The sequence below is a fragment of the Pleuronectes platessa genome, chromosome 13 (assembly GCF_947347685.1).
Source record: "Pleuronectes platessa chromosome 13, fPlePla1.1, whole genome shotgun sequence".
NCBI lineage: Eukaryota > Metazoa > Chordata > Actinopteri > Pleuronectiformes > Pleuronectidae > Pleuronectes > Pleuronectes platessa.
Genome location: NC_070638.1, coordinates 10702997 through 10724718, shown reverse-complemented (window position 1 = coordinate 10724718; position 21722 = coordinate 10702997). Strand labels below are relative to the sequence as shown.

General features: G+C 44.8%; 1 protein-coding gene across 2 annotated transcripts in view; it reads left to right on the top strand.

Annotated features, from left to right (window-relative positions):
• Positions 1–1865: 1865 nt before the first annotated feature.
• Positions 1866–21722, top strand: part of pbx1a (pre-B-cell leukemia homeobox 1a) — a 47322-nt gene continuing 27465 nt past the window's right edge. For both annotated transcript variants that reach the window (XM_053438662.1, XM_053438661.1), the window contains exons 1-2: positions 1866–2678; positions 3401–3474. In XM_053438662.1, coding sequence (XP_053294637.1) covers positions 2494–2678; positions 3401–3474 — 259 coding nt within the window. In that variant the 5' untranslated portion in view covers positions 1866–2493. The remainder of the gene's footprint in view (positions 2679–3400; positions 3475–21722) is intronic.

The window sequence follows — 21722 nt, the reverse complement described above, 5'->3', positions numbered from 1 at the left end:
CTAAAATACCCAAACAATAAGGTCATTCCTGTATATTGGTTAACAGTGGAATACATTTGAACTTGGAGCAAATAGGACAAGCTCTGTGGAAATCAGACAATAAGAAGACAGATGGTATAGAGGTATAGATCTAGAAGAGTCAACGTCTAATCAGACTGTAGTTTTATTCTCACTGTTAAGGAGACAAACGATTGGATAACAAAAATAAAAGGGGAAATGTCATGTTTACAGCTGAACCGCCACCGTCTTTGTCCGGTCTACAACACGAAGAGAATCCTCCGTCATTATCACCCGGTTAAAAGGGGAATACAATAAAACATGATGGCTGCCGGACTGCAGACTTTCATTTCAGAGCTGTGCTGTGCAGTCTTGCAGCTCCTGAGTTTCAGACATTATCACCGCCACTACCCTCAACCTCACCCTGCCCCTCGTGACAATTACTGCCCTACCTCCCTATTCAGCACGTAATGAGAAAACTGACTGATCGATTTCTGTCCGGCCAGTAAAAGGAGGCAAGGAAGCATTTGGATGTAGCACAGGGCAGACTCAAAGAGACAGAACTGCAGCACATCCATAATGTTACTTAGGTTTTTTCTTATGGTGTTAAATGGGAGATAGTGATTATGATTACTGCAATAAAGTGCTGCGTTTTCACTATCAATTAATCTGCTGGTTAGTTTTTGATTAAGTGATTAGTCGTTTGTTCCCAATGATAGAAAATATTAAACTAAAATACACATCGCAATTCCCCAAAGCCCAAGTGACATACTTAGATAATCATTCTAATCCCTTTAAAGACCTAAAAACCTACAAACATTCAGTCTTTAAGTGCTACAACAGGCACATCTTAGCTTTTTGCTTTAAGAATTACTCAACAATGGAAAGATAATCGATTATTTCCCCCAATTATAAGATAATTATGTTAAAAAAAGAATCAAAATCCATGCAACATATAAAGATACATTCTGTGCCTGCAGCGAATATGAGGATCAGGCTACAGTGATCTAATAAACACTTATTTCTAAGGGCTCTGTCACACAAACGCAAATTTGAAGCAGTTGCGCAAGCCCCCCTGAATTTCCCCAGATTTTAAGGGGGGTGCAGTTTAAAAGGATAAAATATAGCCCAGCCAACGTGAATGAAACTGACCTGGACATGAATATTTGAACATTTTGTCCCAAACCAGTGGGTGCCGATGGGCTCAGCTAGGGTACCAACACCCAGCTAACCCTTGGCTCCTCTGGCACAAAAAAAGGCTTTACCCAACATGTTGTCATGTTTCCACTCGTGCTCCACAGAGCCTGTGACCAGACGGGTGTCAAATTGGTGGGATTCCCCTTTAATCAATCAAAGCCTCATAGCGAAATAGTGATTTAAACACAAGGCTGAGGTACTAGTGCATTTATGACAACTCCTGTGGTTGTGTTTAACAACATTAGCCTTGTAAAAAAAAATATATCACCTCACAAACTGCTGCATGTTCTAATAAATTCATCTTGATTTATTTATTCCTTTGACTGATTACATAGATGTAAATATTCAGCAGGGAAATATATGGTGTGGGTGACAGAGTGTCTTTCTCCAAGCACCACCACGCTGTCCTGTAGGGTTAGAGTTCCGCTGCCACTCACAATTATTTATTAGGCTACATATTCACTCTCTATCCATCACTGCATTGCCACCCGGCCCGGTCACCATCTCTTTATGTTTATTATAGTGTCCCACCTTCCCGAGCAGGATGATTGACGTGTGCGGAGAGGACCGAGGTGGGACTTGCGAAGCTCCTTCTTCTCCAATCGTGGCTCGAGGGGCGGAGGCTTTTTCACCATCCATACTCTGATTATGAGTCAGTTACCAGACATAAGCGAAACAATAACAGTTGCTGGTGACTTTCTATCCGAAACCTTCGCCGGCAACTTGAGCCTCCGGGCGCGTATCTGTAGCGCGTAAAAAGCGTTCCGCGTACATCGGGCGGGGAAGAACAACGCGCTGCACTTTTAATCAGATTAGAAGCCTTTAATTTCCAACCCTGCTTTTTCTTGCGCTTGTGTTGCCTACAGTAGCGGCGCAGGAGTGGCCCCAGCCAAAAGCAGCGATTCAGATCAGATTTCACCTCAACCAGCTGGGAGAGACACGGAGAGAGAGAGAGAGGGGGAGAGAGAGAGAGAGAGAGAGAGAGAGGGGGAGAGAGAGAGAGAGAGAGAGAGAGAGAGAGACGGAGAGAGAGAGAGAGAGAGAGAGAGAGAGAGAGAGAGACAGAGAGAGAGAGAGAGAGAGAGAGCTGGGAGAGGGTTTGTCAGTCTCCCTCCCTCCCAAATCCAGAAAAGCTTACCAAGGAGGAAGGAGGAGTGCCGGGGCTGAGAGAGACGCAGAGGAATCCAGAGGAATTTCCGAGGATATTTTTCATTTTTTTTACGCTTCTTGATATTTAAATTAAATAATAACAATAATAAAAAAAGTTGGAGGCGAAGGCAGCGGGGACCGCGATCGAGGATGGACGAGCAGCCGCGGTTGATGCACTCCCACGGGGTAGGCATGGCCGGACACCCCGGCCTGGCGCAGCATATGCAGGATGGCACGGCGGGGACGGACGGGGACGGAAGGAAGCAGGACATCGGAGACATATTACAGCAAATCATGACTATCACAGACCAAAGCTTAGACGAAGCGCAGGCGAGGTGAGGCTACACACACATCACACACACACACACACACACACACACACTCACACACAGACATATAAAAAACAAACACTTGTCAATAAGAGAGGAAATGTTGGGTAGTGTTGTTGGGGATGGAGAAAGAGAGGGGAGATAAAAACACAGACTGCCTCCAGATGAAAGTGAAAATTAATACAAACTTCAGATTTCATTATAAGAAACAACTTTAACATGTTAAATCAAAACTAATAATTATTGCAGGCTGATTGAAAATTGAAGCAGATCCATGTAGAGGTTTTCTTTGGGGCAGTTGGCACCTCGGTTTCCCCCCCTCTCACAGAGGAGCTTATATTGTAATCTTATACCATAGGAACATGTTGCAGATCCTCTTCCGTATAGTTGTATCCCTCTGCACTATTAATAATAACCCAGAATATGATGCAAAGTTCATTAGAGGCACGTGGGGGGATTTTGTTGTCAGACAAATCTTGGTTTGAAGTCTCACATTGTGTATTAATGAGGCAGAATCACAGAATTAAAAGATTCAAGCTGGACATTAAGATCCATTTTCTGTGTCTTGGCTCTTGGAGAGATAACCTGCCTCCGACAGCATGGGGAAATCTGGGAAATTAATTTATTTTTGTGATTTGTGTGATTTCCCGATGCCCCTTTTGTTTATTATTGCCGTTGCCACTTGTGTGAGTATTGATGTGGAAAGTGGTCTCCTGTCCTCTCCGTAGGAAACATGCACTGAACTGCCACAGAATGAAACCTGCCCTCTTCAACGTCTTGTGTGAAATCAAGGAGAAAACAGGTACGTGGTGTTTTTATCATTTCTCAGTATTCGCTGGTTTTTCTTTTTACACTTAGTACTGATCCTGATGAGAAAATATAAAAGCTTCATTTAATGATTGATGGGATTTATGGAAAAAAAAAAAAATGTACAAAGCCAAAGCAGGTCATGGCCATCTAGACCTTCCTTTCCCGAGCCACTGGAAATATAAATTTTATTTTTTTCCCATTTGATTTACGACATGTTTTTCCTGAAAACAAGTCACACAGCTTGCATGTGAGCAGCTCGGACCCCAGACGAGCTGCTGTCATTGGACAGGAGTGTTTTCCTGCCGACATTTGGGCCTTTCGCAGGGCTGGGGCTGTCCAACCCCCCACCCCCCCACACACCCCCAACACACTCCTCTCAGTCTGTTTTCCTTGGCCGAGTTGGATGGTGTTTGCTAAGTGAGCTGTTTTACATGCAGAGGCAGGTCAGAGGGATTTTCTGTTTATGTTTGCAACGAGGGTCAAAGTCGTGAAAAGGAATGTGTGAATTATTACTCACTTAACAGCAGATTAAAAGAACAGCGGCTCACATGATGAAAGCCCGCGGATGTTCTCTGAGGGATGTGGCAGGGCGCCGCTTTTTGAAGGGAGGAAATAAAACAAAACATCCAATATAACCTTATCTGTGAACACAACTTTGAAGCAGGGGGCTGAGATTAGCGAGAGAGCCTTGTCACTTTGTCTGCTCGTGTTGCAGCCGTGCAGACAGTTGGAAATAAACACAGGGCTTGTATCGAGGCAACACCATTTTCCTTAATGCAACGTGAAATGTTTTTCTTTGACATTTCGCTCTCGTGAGTCAGATATTGGCACAGGATTTTCCTGAATAAAAAAAGACGAGAAAAAAGGGAGAGCAGGAGTAAACAGATACTTTGGGATTTTCACCGGATTCATAAAGGTTAAAGAGTTTTTTTCTGAGAGGAGGAAGCTGTATAGTAGGTTGGGGCCCTGTTTCTAAATTGCAAGGCTTGGAAAGTGAAAAGTGGGAGAGTAATGCCTGGCTCTTTGTAAACTGTCTGACGTCTCCCTGGGTTCAGCTGGAGTTCGTTTCCAAAAGGAAGAACAAAGTGACTTGGACCTTTTCCTGGCTTTTCCCCCTGCCTCTCCTCTCTTCCCACCGCTCTTGGCAACCAGGGTTTCAGAGTGCGTCTGGCGAGAGAGAGCCTCCCCTCAGCCTGCAAACTCTCCTCCTCTCTGCTCAGGACCAAGTTGGGAAACCAACATATTTCAACACAGTTTCTCTTTGTAATGAATCAAATCAGTGTTTTTTTTAAGTGAAAAGCATAGCTGGAAGGCTATGAAGACAAGAGAAGCTTTTAAAAGTTAAGAATAACACAATTTGCGAGAGAGGACTTAATGGCTGTGTCCTCCCTGTCTGTGTCTGAAGAGCTGAGCCGCGGCTCATCCTCGCCCATCGGAGGTTTGTGCAGACGAAACTGAAAATCCTTTCACTGCAGTGACAGAGAAAATGACTCAAACCTTCACCATGGCATTTACAGCCAAATGTGCTGAGTGCAGTGTATGCGAGTGGAGTACAGCCTGTAATTTGTCAGGTCTTTTTTTATATTCTTTACAAAGAGTCAGCTTCTCCCTGTTTTTCCGACATTGTTGCAGAGTGTCTTTGAGAGGAAGAGCGAGGAGCAGGGGGAGATCAGCACGGCGGTTCAGACTCTCCTCCACCTCTCACTGAGCAGAGGAAACATACCTTTACATTGTATATCATTTGTTGCACGTGGCTGTTCATGTGTGTTGTGCATGTGCCTCCCCCTCGCGGTAGGTCGCTGGCGTGTGAGTGTTGACAGCGGCAATATGGGACGCCGAGGTGTCCATTTGATAAGCAGCCGACAAACAAGGCAGGAGCGCATGCCAATAGCGGAGAGAGCAGGCCTTAACTGATGACCCCACCCCACCCCACTCCCTATCTGTGCCGGGGGTCGGGCTCATGTCATGGCGGGAGAGTATTTAGCAAGCTTAAACAAGCTCAGGTTCGCACGCCGGCTTACGGAAAACCAGGGACAGGCTTGTGTTACCACTTGCAGACGTTCCTTTTGGCCGCCAGTGTCTCTCTGTCTACAGGCCCCCCCTCGCTACTAAAAAAAAAACTGTCATCATTGTTTCTACAGTTCCTGAGAGCACTTAGAATTTGTTTTCCTGTGCGGGGCTTCACATCCTGTGAAGAGAGCTGGACGCTGTCTTTGTTTGTGTGGAACCATTACGGCGAGGGAAGCTGGCACGTACCGGTTGACTAAGTAAGAGAAGCCAGACACCAAGTCAGTGTTTCTGGGTGTCAAATTTCAGGCCTCCTCTCTCTCTCTCTCTCTCTCTCTCTCTCTCTCTCTCTCTCTCTCTCTCTCTCTCTCTCTCTCTCTCTCTCTCGGCGGGGCCTGGGACTGTTTTTTCATCAGGCCACTCTGTGTCAACAGCCTCACATTACCCCCATACAGGCTCGGGTCAGATGGAGAGCTCCTGCATGACTAATGTGATCAGACGGATAATGTATTGAACTTCATCAAAGCCGGAGACCTGCTGAATCAGTTGGTCCTCCTATCTGCACCAACCTCGCACACACACACACGCACACACGGCCACGCACACGCACACACACACAAACACAAACACACACACACACACACACACACACACACACACACACACACACACACACACACACACACACACAGCAAACACCTCCCGCCTGCTGCTAATTAGACATGTACACATATTTTACATGTTCACATTGTTCTGGTCACTTTCAAGGTTCCTGTCAGGACTCGTGAAGTATAGTGTACATTGGCACAAAGCAGTACTACGCAACTAATACTATACAATTAACTAACTTAATTGTATAGTATAGTATGAGAAAAAATGTGTTTCTTCAAATGCCTTTTTTTGTCTCCCACGAACGCTCCAAAGCCAAATATATATTTAATTTTCAATCATACGAAACATAGAAAAGCAACGAAGACTATGAGAAGCAGAGAAGAAATATTAGCATTTTTATATAAAAATGTCTGAAAACATTAATATACTATCAGAATGATCAAATAATAATTCCACGTCTAGTGAGTGCGCTCGAAGTAAATGTAAGGGTGTGTTTTATTTCCCGTACCATTACCATTAAACGTTGATGTAGGTACTGGTCGAGTTCCCATGAAGCAGTGGATAGACTGGTCCCAATGGCTCCCAGTGCTGCTGTTTTTCAGTATTTAATTGACATGGCTGTCCATGATGAGTTCAGGGGTTAGTGTTGCCTCTCTTTGTTACCCTCCTCTCATCTCCGGTGACAGATGGAGGCATTAGTCTCCAATGTGGCGCTGTCCTGAAACTAATGGCTATGTCCTTGGTTTTCCCCGCGCTAGCTGGGAGACTGTATATCTGTCCCCGGCTTGGAAGTGCCGAAGCAGCAGTTTATCCCCCCCCATGTTTTAGTTTCCACGGAAATAAGGCTGAACAGGACTCTGTCTGTTCCCTCATAAATAACTTCAGATAAATAACTTTGAAATGAGCGCAGAAGTTTTTCCCGAGAAGACGCCGCCAGGCTTTGATTTCCGAGTTTATGGGAGGCCGTTCCCCCACTGACCAGAAATGTTCATCTAAGTGAATAATAAAAATAATAAACATGATATATATTTTAGTCTGGTCGGGCATGTTCTGATCTTTGCTTGTCAAGTGAGTTACATCTTACATAAATATACCAGGTTCCCTTTTTATCCACTGACGTTTCCTCTCGACTCATATTTATATTTGTTGCATTATCAGCGTACTTCAGAAGCAACAGCGAGTATTTTTTTGCTGTTCCCTGTCCTCTGATATAAACTCACTTGCAATTAGGACAGCTAATATATTATGCAAATGTTGACTGGCTTAATTGAGACATGTTAATCATGTTTTAAGAGGCTAATTACAGCCCTGTATATCTGAGGTGGGAGTAGTAATTAGCCGTGATAACATATCTGGCTGTGGAATGGTCATAATCTGTGTGTCGACGTATGGCGAGGGAGTGTGTGTGTGTGTGCGTGCCAGTGTGTGTGTGTGTGTGTGTTTTTGAGAACACAGATAGGTCGCTAGGTGTGTCTGTTTACTGCCTTTAATGAAATGAAATGCACATAAACACATTTTCACATTTCCGTGAAGGTGAAAGGTAACACCTTCATGGAAGCTGCACGAAAACAACAGATAAAAAAAAAAAAAAAAGGATGGAGAATCAGCGATCTATCAGTTCACCTATTCAAATGAAACATGAATGCATTGTGTCTCTATCTATAGTTTCTCTCCTGCACGTCTCAATTTAGTTATCTGATGCAGCAGCTCTGGCCATTCTGCACACGGGGCTTTTATACGAGGCTGTGTTCTTAGTTTTCTGACAGAGATCATATTCAGATCCATTACGCTAAGAATGCCTTCCCACTTATCAAATATAAAATTGCTTTAGAGAGGAAATTTGCTCTATGGCAGAGTGGAGTTTCTTTTTTATCAGATGTTTGTCTCTGGAGCAGCTTTTACTGTCTACAAAACAGCTCCGGTGACATTATTGCTGTTGCAATTGCCCCGGCCATTGTTTTTCTTATTGGTGCAGTTTGGATTTGATTGGATTCTCCACAGTCTTGTGGAATTGCCTCACGCAGTGTGGAGCGGCGGACGCGTATATCCTCATATTGTTGGATTGAAACACCTGCAGATCTTATTACTGAATCGTTCACGGGGCTCCGACTGTATATACGTCGGAATATTACTGCTGTTTAGTTCTAGTGTATCATCATCACCCCCCCCCCCCCCCCCACCCAAGCAGGTTATGTGTCCGTCTGCCTTTGTGTTTGTTTGTAAATTAGCAGGATTATGCAATTTTGGGGGGATTTCCATGAACACATCTCATTTTGGTGTGGATCCGGATCAGGGGGCAGCTTTAGGAAATTCTGAGACAGAATGTTTTTCAAATATTTCTGTTTATTCCTCCGAGAATAATTCAAGGATCTTGATGAAAACAAATCGGACATGTTTAGTGAACTGATATTTATGGATGTGGTTAATTTGACGCAGATCCAAATAAAAATCTGGATTTAGTGAATTTAAATGTGGAAGTGTTTGGCCTTGGCGGAGGTATATTGATGCCATTCTAGTTTTTCATGGTGTTAAATCTCCCCTCCTTCCTTTATTATGTCAGAGACATATACATTCAGACTTTGTTTTGGTCCATGATGGCGATGGTTGCCCTGACAGCTGATCGCCTTTAATTCGAGGTGTGGGATCTCGTTTCTCTGGCACCCCGCCACTATGATGTAAGTGGCGTGTTGGCAGCGTGCTGGGGTTGTACAAAAGGACCCCCCCCACCACCACACACACACACACACACACACACACACACCACCACACACACACACACACACACACACACACCACCACCACCACTTCAACCTCTGACTTCGATGAACAGTCAAACATAAAATGGCAAGCGCTCTTCCCTGGCTGACTTAGTAAAAATGACATAAATTAATACATGCTGCTTAAACAGGACCAAGATTAATGGTTGCCTTTCGCAGCAGCTTAGATCCACTGTCAGTCGCTGCTCGCTGCCCAGATGGAATCAACACCAATCAATGAGGCTGCCTCTTTCTCCCTGGAGATGGTGGTGGAACACACACACACACACACACACACACACACACACACACACACACACACACACACACACACACACACATCCGCCGACACACACACGCACAGACACAGGAACACACACTGTATATACTGTACATGTTCAGACATTGTCACGAAATTGCAGCCTGGTTGACGCAGTAGTTCTTCATCTTCTCATCTCCTCCGTACAAACTCGGAGCCACATCCTGTATTACTTCCCATACAGTGGGATGTTCAATCAGGTGCCACAAAGTCAGATGGGGAAGAGCAGCGAGGCTGATGGCTCGGTAGTGATTGGATGTTTCAATTACTGATAGTAATGCCATGGTGTAGTGAGTCATGCAGTGCAGATAGCACCATTTATTTTAATCAGGACAGGGGAGAGATGGGTGTGGATGTGTCTCCCCCGTCTCAGAGTAGTTTCACATTTAGATGCAAGGGAGTGCTCTCTCTCTCTCTCTCCCTCTGTCTCCCCCTCACTCACTCACACACTCACTCACTCTCTCTCACCCTTTTACTCTATCTCTTTTCTTTATTTCACACACACACACACACACACACGATCAGGTGGATTTAGAGTGGAGGAGAGGTTGCTGTGGGTAACGCGTAGCGACAAGGTATTCTCTTGGTGAGCTATTCTAATTTATGTTAATAAACCTTGCCGTTTCTGTGAGAGACAAAGGGGCCACAGATGAGCCTTGGTAACCTCGGCACCTTCACTGGAAGGAAGGAAGAGGCACAGACAAAGAACAATGCCGACACACACACACACACACACACACACACACTACACACACACACACACACACACTGGGAGAGAAAAAGAGAGAAGAGATATTGAACTGTAGAGAAAGACACAAATACTGTCGCGAGGAGCGATGATAAATTTAGCCACACAAAGAGTTGTTTTCTGTGGCTGCAAAATCAAACAGCCTCATGCTGGCAATCTTCAGTGCGGTGTGTGGTATCTGCTGTGTGAGTGTGTGTGTGTGTTTGTGTGTGTCGTGTGTGTGAGTGAGTATGTGTGTTGGGAGGGCAGAAATAGGCAGGGAAGCAGGCAGGCAGGCAGTCTCCTGGGATCGTTGCTGCTAATTCCGTGGGACCTAAAAGAGACACGGGGTGCTGCAGTTCTGGATCACTTCCCGGGGCAGATGTGACACCACAGGTAGCATTTAGCACAGTGGGCGAGAGCATGAGTGTTAGCAGAGGTCAGCCCTCGGCCCGGCCGCCTGGCAGGGGAAAGGCCGTCTCAGTGAGGCAGATAAGGGCACTCACAATCCGCTGCTGGAATAGTGTCAGCTCTTTCAGGCACAAAAAAGGGGAAGAAAGCTGCATGTGGGGGAAATATTCAAGAGATTCAAGAAATCTTTGTTGTCATTGGATAATTACAATGAAATCGTGTGTGAAGCCTGTCGATGACGAATTGGTAAAGACACACATTGAGAGTATAATGTAAAAAAAAATGGAATCAACAGTAAAAGCTTAGATTAAGAAAACAGTGAATTAAGTAAATTATATTAAAAAAATTATATAAGTGGCACATGCATGTAGAGAGAGAAATACAAGTTGGATCTGGTTTCAAATTTCAACAAAATTTATAGTGAGTATAATGATTAATAAGTCAAAACTGCCACTAGGAAGAGATCCTTTCAGTTATTCCAAATGCAGATTAAATTGAGGAAAGTGAAGAAATCTCATTAATCCGAAATTGCATCGGAGACAATGAAGATTTTCTCAAGCAGCTGGTTTAACTTGTTGTTATGAAGAGTGTACCCAATGTATTAATTATTCATTTCGGAAAAAAAGCCGAAACCTTAAAATGTCTACCCTCAACTAAGTGTAAACAATGTTATCCTGAGTAGCAGCGATGAGGATTGATAAGACAGCGCTGCCTCCTTGCTGCTTCGCTGTACTGTAGATATCCATATTCCAACTCAAAGAGGGAAAGCTGTGGGTCTCCACCGTGCCGTCTGTCTGCCAGCTTGCCTTTGGCGGTGTTAGTTCTGGACAGTTAACTCCTGCTGAAATTATGTTAATTGCTGTCATTTTCTCTTTTTTTTCTACTCGAGCATTATCAGCAAATTATATACTTCTGTTCATTTATTACCCAGCTACTTCTTCTAACGGAGCTTTTACCCTTCAAAGACCAAAAGTTTAGGAGGTAGTTTGCTCTAATGATTTGTGCGTACATGAGGGTTTATGTGTGGGGTGAGCAGTTTGTTGTTTTGTGTGAGTGTGTCATATCAAGTTTCGGAAGTGTTGGGCAGATGCATGTTTAGTGTTAATGTTACAACACATAAAAACCACGGCGATTATACCTTTCCAAAAAGAAAACCCACACTGATAGATATTGCATTTACGAGTTTAGGTGTTTCAGAGGGTATGGTAATTTTGACATTTAATGTTCACAGAAAGAAATATAAAAAATGATGCTGAGGAGATTTTAGCTGAGGTCTTTACCAAACAAGTAGATTCCCTGTATGTCTAGATACTATGATTTGTAGGCTGGGTCATTTCTGACGCCTCATTTATAATCGGATGTTTTACCTGCACCAAAAAACGCCAGCTCTTGTGATTTTAATATTGTGCTTATATGGCAATTATAATAATATTCTTTACACATTTTTCAGCTCCAAAAAGGGTTTAAGTCTGGAGTTAATGATATTAACACTTAAAAGTTACTGTTTTACCTGTAAAAATAATAACATTTATGAGTTCTTATAGATACTGAATGAGAATCAAGTGACTTTTACATTTTAAAAATGTTGTTTTTATCTTGTTCTCAATAAGCTGCATTGCAGAGTATGATGACGAAATACATCTTAAGTGTATGTGTGTGTGTATCGTGTGTATGTGTGTTAATAGACCGTAACTAACAGAAACAAGTGAGAGGTATGAAAGTGAAATTGTCCAATTTATTATTAAAATCTGTTTGAGGGATTTTGGACACCTGTAAATGATCGACACACACACACACACACGCACACACACACACACACACACACACACACACACAGACACACACACACACTCACACACACACACACACACACACACACACACACATGTATGCATAGAGCAACAACACACAAGCACATACTGGGATTACACACATGTGCTACACTATGTGGCTGTCTGCACTCTGCACTCTTGATCATCTTTTAAACTGCTGCATTTTACCGTATTTGCCATAAGGAGACAAGAGCATTTTTCCGGAGTAAGACAAGAATTGAATTTGAAAGTTTTAGGTTATATTTTATGAATAATGTGAAAGTATCAACAAGCTGAATCCACAGAGAAATGGACACGGAGCGTCTATAGAGAGTGTGTCTATAAACAAGACGTCAGGATTCCATTTACAGGTGAGTTTTACAGAGCGAGAGTAGTGGGCTACAATCTGTCACCTGTGGTTGGCTTTGCCGTATGTCAGTCAGTAAGACACCCAATCAGAAGAGAGACTCAGAGCCCCCTCTCTTCTGATTGGCTCTGCTCTTACGCACTGTTTTTGCTATAGCTCCAGAGAGAAGTGTAAGAGATGTAAAACCACACACACACATTTATATCTTCCCGTATCAAAACTTTATTATCTATCTATAAGAATTTAGGAGCCTCAAGCTCCACGTGACCTGATAACGAGATACTTCACATGCCTCCTTAGTTTGTGTCAGGACCATGTTCAAGTTCACCATGTTGGTTAAACTGAGGTGTTAGTGTTTATTCACGCTCTCACCAGTCGCTCACAACATTTGAATCGTCGATCCTCCGTGTGCCCCTCGTGCCTCGAGGCGAGCGACTCTTCTTCTATTATATTTTATTTGGCATGCTGGCACCACCTTGTAGCCAGTTTTTATTAGGCATGTCCTTCAGCACCATGTTTAGCAGTCTCCTCCCCTAAACACATAAAATTCCTTTATGTTCCTATTACTTGAGTTTATGAAGAGCGTCTTCACCCCCCCCCCCCCCCCACTGTCCCTCCCGATAAGATCATATTGATAGATTGATATTGGGAGAGCTGTAGTGTGATAAAGGCGCGGGGGTTAAGAGCTTCTTGGATAGTTTAACCTTGATAAAACAGTTGTTTCAGTGAGGCTGATTTTGCCCCATCCGTCTTCATCTGTCAGGGCCTCGCTGAAGTATGCAAATGAAGGCAGTAGAGGGAAGCGCCGTGTGCGGTTAAATGGGGCGTTGCGAATGTGCGGTGTACCGCGCCGACGGGGTGATACTACTTACTGTCCAAATTTAGTGTGTCTCTTCTGAAACACAGCCCCCCCCCCCCCCCCCTTCCTTCCTTTTTGTCTGCATTTCAGGAATATATACGGGCCCTGAGAGGAACTGTGGCCTCTCGTAAAATGATTACAGCCGTGGCAGCAGCAAAGCAGTTTATGCTTGCACGTGTTTTATATCATTATAGATTTTAATGTTTTTTAATGTTTTGGAATGTAGTGCCTGCAGAGCAGTGTGTTATCCCTTTATTAGCGCCTCTGCGCAGAGCGGTATCTGTATTTACATGTTGCAGCGCGTTTTATTGCGTGCTCCCGCCATACATTTTGGAATATGGCTGTTTATTGCACTAATTAGTAAGTCTGGAGGTGTAAGGGTAATAATCTTTATGATAATAACTGTTTATGCTTAACACCGCTCAGCACGGTTTACGTTGCCCGGGCAGCTTCATTTGCCTGATTAGTTTTGTACCTACTCAGCAGCATTAGAGTCGTTTTTTTGTGTGTGTTTGATTCTCTCATTTATCTTGTGTGTCGGCATATTGATTGATTCCCCCGCTCTCTCATTATTTTGTTCTGTTCTTCACAACTCATTTTCAGAGAGCAGGCCAGCACGGAGGACACAAACAGATACCGAGTCTCCTCTCCGCTGTCGGACTAGCCACCACACACATAAAGCTGTCAATCAGGAGCTTTCCTCGCTGGCCTTTGTTATGGAGCCCGAGCTCTGTGGGTGGGTCCTGCGGGTGATAGATGGCTCCGGGAGCCTATCGGACTGCGAGGAGCATCCATCTCTGTCTGTGGCCTGTTAAACAAGCTTGGGAAAGCAGCCATGTAGTCCTAACCACCACTGGCCTCCACTAAAAAAACTCATTAACATTAATGAAGGATAGCTTTAAAGGTTCTTCAATAATAGGCTTGGATTGGATTTATGAGTCAGACAGTTTGCCAGAGAGAGTACGTCATGAAAAGTGTCAGCGGCAGATGAATGGAAACGAGCATTTGAAAGGTCTCGGGACACAGCTTCAGCGAGGATTTCAGCTCAGCTGGAAAAACATTTCTTCCCCTCGTCCCTCCATCGTTTTTCCCTCTAGCTTTAAAATCAAGTGGCATCTTCCAAGTGGCTGTGAAGGAAAGCGAAGTGTTTGATGCTTTAAGTGACTGCAAAGATAAAGCTGCTCAGCGTACACACAGGGCTGCTGCTGCTGCTGCTGCTGCTGCTGGAGAAAAAAAGTTCTTAATACTTTTTTTTTTTTTAAAGACCTTTCATCCCACGCGGCACTGGCCATTTCAATATCTTGCAACTACCACTTTACTTGTCTGCAGGGTCCCTATAGATCGCTGATGTGAAACTGCCATTAGGCGGCCAATTCCTCAGCCACAGATTACTGTGCCGGTACGTGGTAATCACAACGTTGAAAAAGGTCTGATTGCAGTCCATCCAACCTACAAAGTGTGCCACAAATGGGTTCTTTGAAGGTATGCAGCTGGTTGTTGGCATGTCATCATAGTGCATTAAGACTGTCAAAGGCAAAATGGCAGTTTTCGAAAACCATTTTCATTTTGTGTGAATGGTAAAAGGATGTAGAAATACACTCGGACTGAGCCGGGGCAAACAAGGCCTCGGCGAGTTTGTTCAGTCAGAGCGGCTCCCGTATTAACCTGCACCTCGTCATTCTCTCCTAACTTCCACTGAAAATGTAGTTATTTTTAAATATTTATAATTTCATGCATCTCCCCTCTCTCTTGGTTTCTCCCTACCGCTCCTCTCCTCCCATCTCTCAGCTAAAGTCTGCTCTCTGCTAACCTCTGATGTCATTAGCGTTGGAGGGAGGTTGAAGGGAGAGAGGGGCTGCTATTCTTAATGAATTCCACTGTGTCTTTGCAGTCCCCCACCTAGTTAACCCTACCCCCCCCCCCCCCCCCCACTCCCACCCCCACCCCCACCCACCCCCCACTCCAATGCTCAAGGTGTCAAATTAGAGCAGCTGGAAAAGGGGAGAACAAGGAGGTGGGCAAGGTACATCTCACCCCACCTCATTTCTCCACTCTCCTTCAAATAACCTATTACAACAAGATATTCATGAATAGTATCCATGTTACATCCATGCCAAAAATTGGATGCACTTCATGTGTCCACTTTAATGATTAAGGAGGGGGGGGATTGCAGTTAATAACTCGTACAGGGCACGCTGAAAATGCAACTTAAGGTTATATTATAGACTGTACATAAAGATGGACGACACGTCTTCCTCCATCAGAAATGAAGCCAAAATATAATGGATGCGAACGCCACCATCTTGCACTTTTGGAGCCAGACTCAGCGCTGTAGCAATCAGGGGCCGTGGACCAATTGCGAGCCAGTTTCAGCTGTAAATCACAACATTTTACCCGGTTTTATAGCGTCAGTGTGATAAGAACTACTTTAAAAGATAGAAACCATCTTTGAGGAAAATGTTTACGACATGTAAGTCTTTATGTTGGCTCATGTTCCATCCAGTAACATGGAGGAGGCAGGATTTATGAGCGATACCGCAGCCAGCCACCAGGTCGCTCTGGCTTCCCTTTTGGGGAGCTGAGTTTATCCCTGTAACACATTTCGCGTGTGCCGCATATTTTAATGAGTTGTGAGTTACTTCCTTGTCTAAACAGCTTGAGCAAGAAAAAAAAGGCAGACATTGTTCAAACCCAGAGAACTTCATTTTAAATTTCAGCGGAGAGCCTAAACTTTCCAAAGAGAGTAAATGTGTCAGGGGAAGTGTTTGGAGAAAGGAAAAGGAAAAATAAGAGGAAAAGTTGAATATTTCAATTTGATGGTGTGATGCGGTCATAGAAAACATTCAGCTTTTTGTCTTATTAGTAAAACATTATGTGAATTATATGACTTTTCAAATTTGAATGTGCTCATGGGGAAATGAAAGGACTTAACCTCAGCTCACCTGGTCTAACTTTGTTTGTGCTCTGTCTGTCCCCACAAACCCTGGTGACAGGCTGCGGAGAGGGGGGCCATGAACTTGTTGCATTCCCTGCATGCATCCATACAGAGTGATAGTAACAGTGACAGTGATAACGTATCTGACTCCTCCAGAGCTCTGCAGGAAACACTTCTGCATGAGGTCACATCCTCAGGAATTAGAACAACACACCATAATAAGCAAAAAAATGCCAGATCTGGTGACTGTTTTTTTTTTAAAGGTTTAAGTGTTTCAGGGTGGATCTTCGCTGTGATCCCAGCGGAGCTGTTTTTGTCTGCTTCACCCCGACGTCAACGCTTGACAGTCCTGACTCAACAGAGAGCCGGCATCCCCCCCCCCCCCCCGTGGCTGTGCTTACTCACTCCTGAGCCCGGCGTTTAGTTTTCCCTGGCAGACCCGGGCCACAGCTCATTAGAGTAAGAGAATGTGGCTGCCTTAATTAATGATATGTAAATATCCTTGAATTGGCCACATTTGCATATTAAGAGAGATTTGTGGAATCTGCGCAGTAATATATTTTAATTAGGGATTAATTAAAAATAATGGGAATTTCATTTTGCCTGGCAGGTTGTGTTTGGTGTGAAGCGTGCGTCGAGGCCCAGTCTTTGAGCGGCGAGGCGGCGACCAACATGTGAAGGAAGCTCTGCTCTTCCATCCGCTATCTGTGCTGCATACAAACATGCCCCCTCACACGAGCGCACACACACACACAGACACAAACACACACACACGACGACCCACACACTCTGGCATCACATTCCTTGAGATGCCAGAGCCTTCCCAGGGGGTCTCCACAAAGCGCTGTAGCTTTGAAAAGCATGCAAGGAGGAGGAGGAGGAGGAGGGGGGGGGGGGGGGGGGGGGGGGATCCAGCTCGAACACCCACAATATGTTTTTGGGGATGGTCCCAGTTTGGCTCAATTTCATCTCCTCTCATCGCCTCTGTTTTTTTACGTGTAGTTAGGGAATGGCTCTCAGACACGGAACACTAGTTATGTTGGCAATTATGCTAATGGAATGCCATTAGGCCATGATTGTGTATGAGCGAGTGGGGAGAGAGGGCACGTTTTGCAGAGACCCAAGTCAGCGTCTGTTTTGATCCACCTCTCGGAGTCTCCTCGCCAAAAAACGCAGGCTCCAGTTTTCTCACCCGTGGATCTTCAGCACAGTAAACAGTTTGACCATCATGTCAGGGGTTGTATCGTTTCAGGCTGTTTGCACGGGGTAATGATGTACTCAGTGTGTTTTTTTTCTCTCTGACAGCTGTGAAAATAAATCTGAATAGAGACAAAGAAGCCATCTGTCATCAGCATCGCTAATGGCACTGATAGCACGGCCACTATCACGGCATCTCCTAGGTGGAAATCATCCCTATTACCAAGGATAAAGGCCGCTTCCTGCTTCCTGATGCTCCTCGCTGCAGCATCACACACAAGCACACTCCTCGTCGTTTTCCCCATCACCCGCAAAGGCGATTTTTTTTAAAAGCATCCATTTATTTTTCGGTCATTTTTCGTCGAGCAGGAATCTGTTTTTTTCCCTCCGGGTTGCTCGGGCTCAAGGCGGAGGGCTCCTTTGGCATTTGTGATGTGTCGTCAGTGTGCTGATGTTATTGATCCAGGACCTTCCGAATTCATTAGGAGATCCAGCCCAACTGTGCCGCATCTTTATTTATGTTGCTGCCCCCTCCCTGGCCTGCCCCTCTCTCCCCGCCTCGCTCCCTGTCTGCCTCCCTCTTTCATCCTCCATGCATTATTCTTTTATTATTCTCTTACAGCTGCCTTATCACCCGCATTTTGGTGAGGATAAGACCTGTCATCTTTGGGTCTTGTCTGGAGAGATGAGGGGAGACTTCAATGGGGGAGGAGGAGGTGGACGGGAGGGGGGAGGGAGGGTGCAAAGAATGCCTGCTGTCCCCCTATTTTCCCATCTGAAACGGACCTCTCTCTCTCTCTCTCTCTCTCTCTCTCTCTCTCTCTTTCCCTCCACCTTGCTCTCTCTCCCGCTCCCGCTCTCGCTGTCTCTCTTTGTAATGAGAATCTCTCTCTAATTGAGGGAGCTGCAGCGAGCTGGCCGAGGGCGGCAGGGTTAGATTGTGATACTGGCTACGTGACCGTTATGCTGATAGAGGTGGCAGATCAATAATTTAGGCCCTGACCTTAATGGTGGTGTTAAAACGCTCATTCCTCTGGAGTCTGGAGGCCTTAAAGGTGCAGGGGTGGATAAAGCCACGGCTCGGATGTGGAGGTGGAGTGGGGGATGGTGGGAGAAGCAGATAAGAGGAGAGGTGGAGAAAGACAGAGAGAGGGAGAGTGTATTTTGCAGTCAGCCCCTCGGTCTGTGAAAGGAGGGATCATGAGTGATGTTTTTTGCTGCTTCTACATTCAGACACTCACATTGTCACCAACATTCATCCTCTTAGTATCTATATGAATGCCATAAGCTTTTTTCCTCCCTGTGTTTGGTATCTGGTTGTAATCCGTTTTCATAAGAAATCCTCCACCCTTCCTCACTGATGCACTGAATGCATCAGCAGACACCAGAAGTGAACAAAGACTGCAGTAACGAGTGGGTTTAATCTGGTTCTGGGCTTGTCTTGTGCTCGTAGCTTAAGGCCATGCACATTGAGGATTCGGACAGCCATCGATTTGATTCTGAGGGACATTAACGTCACAGCCTCATGCGTCTCCCTCTGAATCTCTAAGACTGGACTCATTCCCTGCTGGCAGGATGCAACCATCTCAGCCCCCCCCCCCTCCCCTGCTCCTCCCCACCCACCCAGCCACCCTTAGGGGATGATATATTAGATATAACCAATTCAATTTTATGCAGCCAGGACAGACGCCCTGGAGACATAAACACACATATTTTTAATACACTCCTCACCAGGAAGCCCAATGCACCAGAGCCCGCGGCTGCCCCGGGTCTCCTCTCACACTCAATTATTAATGTAACGGCCGTAGTGGCTTAATTAAATAATAAAGACAAGCTCACTGCAAAGGAATGGGTCCAAGGACAAGTCGGGAGGAGAGGTAGCTTCTCTAAATGTCTCATATTGACTTATATGAGAAAGCCGGGCCGTAAACTTGCAGTATTGCAGTAAAATTTGACGACCAAAATGTCTATTCTGTGATCAAATATACATCAGTGGTTAACATACTATGTATATGCGGTTTGTTGTGTCACTATTTTTATACTATCTATTAAAAGAACAGCCATATTCCATTTAAATTGCTTCCTGACAGTAATATTTTTATTTTTCCCAGAAAGCCCTGTTTTTAAAAATAAATCATTTGAGGGAGAGGTGAAGACTTTTTGGCTTCAAGTCTCAGATCCGCTCATAAATCAGTTGTCTTGAGAGTCGGGTCAAACAGGGGCTCGTGATACCTCAACTACATAAAAAGACTGATTTCTTCAGATTATGGATTCCTGCCACCTCAAGGGCGAGCCAGGAGGAAGTGCTCCGTCTCGGATGTGATGAAATGTGGCGTTATCTTTTACTTTGTTTCATTAGATTCACTGGAGATTACACACTCCATCCTCAAAGACTAGATTTTCCAGCTTTCTAAGATGAGAGATCTTCTGGCCTGGGGCAAAAAAAAAAAAAAGAAGAAAATTCCCATCTCCCCGTCCCCAGCCCCAGTTTCTTTCCTGGGGTTCACGTCTGTTTTAACTTGCAATTAATTATTCAAATTCATTTTGAAATGCAGGGTTACATTTTGAGTGGCTTGTTCTGAGGCAAAAGCAGCTCTTTTTCTCCCCCTCCACTAATGGCAAGTAAGCTCCGCCATTAGATTGAAAAATAGGCCCATTGTGTGTGTTGACTTGGTGGCGTACTGCGATGAAGGATTGCGACAAACTGGAGTGTTTAAATCGGCGAATTGAAATTAATGCCCTCTCAAAGCCAGGCTTGCTGACGATACATTAAAGCTAATACTCCAGCGAGGTCGAGCAAATGTTTGTTTATATACACGAGAAAACACTGCGAGGGAATGAAATGATTGGATTTTGCCCAAGTAAACACGTATATTAAAGAGAGAGACAAAAAGAAACAAATTGTAATGCAATGAGGGCGCTCTCCGTGGTTATTGTTCCCTCTTTGTTTTTGAGTCCACTAATCTGCCCTGACATCTTTCATTTAAGGTTGTTTTTTTTGGGGGGGGGGGGGGGGATTCTCCTCCTCCTCTTTTTCTAGGATTTCACACCTCCTTCCCTTCTTCAAAGTGCGTCCCTCCCTTTTCGTCCGCTGACACATTGAGACACTTTCAAAGGTCAGGACTCAAGTCTGTCTTGTCACATCACTTATTCAGGCTGCTCTTATTTATTCATGCCACTTTTTGATTTTAATAATTTAACGCAGTGAAATGTTTCTTTCATACGACTGTAGAGTGCTCACGAGGAGCGTCGGCGGAAATATGGTCGTGTGTGCGGCTCGGACAATCCTCGGTGTACAGTGTGAGCCGGTGCTGTCAGTGGGAGCCGTAATGTGTATCGATTGAAATTATCCCCCCCGCATCGGCTGCGGCCAGAGGAGCTCTCAGATGCCGGGCGAAGAGGCGGACCATATAAGAGGCTGCTTTTTGGTACTTTTCTTTTTTACCTTTTAGAATTTACTGCCAGTGGCTGAGAGTGGTATTTATTTTCCTCAGACTCTCCTCTGCGATCCCAGACTTGGCAGAGTGATTTTGTAGAATAGAAACATTATAGACTGTTAGTGTCAAAGTGTTAAATGTGATGTATAGAGCTGTGGGTTTCCGAGGGAGGAGGGTGGACAGGGTTGAGGAGGAGGCGGTAAAGAGGTGAGCACTTGCAGCCATGACTGGAGCAAGGTGCTCATGGGAGAGAGGGGGCCATCCACCATGTGAGGGATGGCAGGGTAATGTGGCAGGAGGTAATGGCTTTTCTCAGTCCACTGAAACAGAGGGGAGATCATTAGGGGCCGTCGTGCCGCGTCGTGCCGCAGCGCGCCGTCCGTTTACCCCGACTCTGGGATATAGATATGGAGACGCTCATTGTGTTTGTCTGTCTGTTGTTCCTCGGAGTTCCTTTGCTCCAAAGAGGCGAGAGAGTTGGATTATTCCTGGGCCCTTCTTATTGGGATGGATGGACGCTGGCACTGTGGTGTACAGCTGCACTCTGATATCTCCTCACTAAATACTGCTCCAACTGTGAAATCAAGTCAAAGAACAAGACCTGGTGACAAAAACAAAACTCATTCATCGTCTTTGCTTTGAACATCTGATTATTACCTCTGCCAAAAAGGTCATGTTTGATTGATTTCTACAAAACTTCCGCTCAGGAAAGAACCCATTGGATTTGGTGCTGATCCACGTCAGGGGGCAGTTGCAGGAATTGTTTTTCATTTTCTTTACCATAGTGAGATTGGATGTTTTC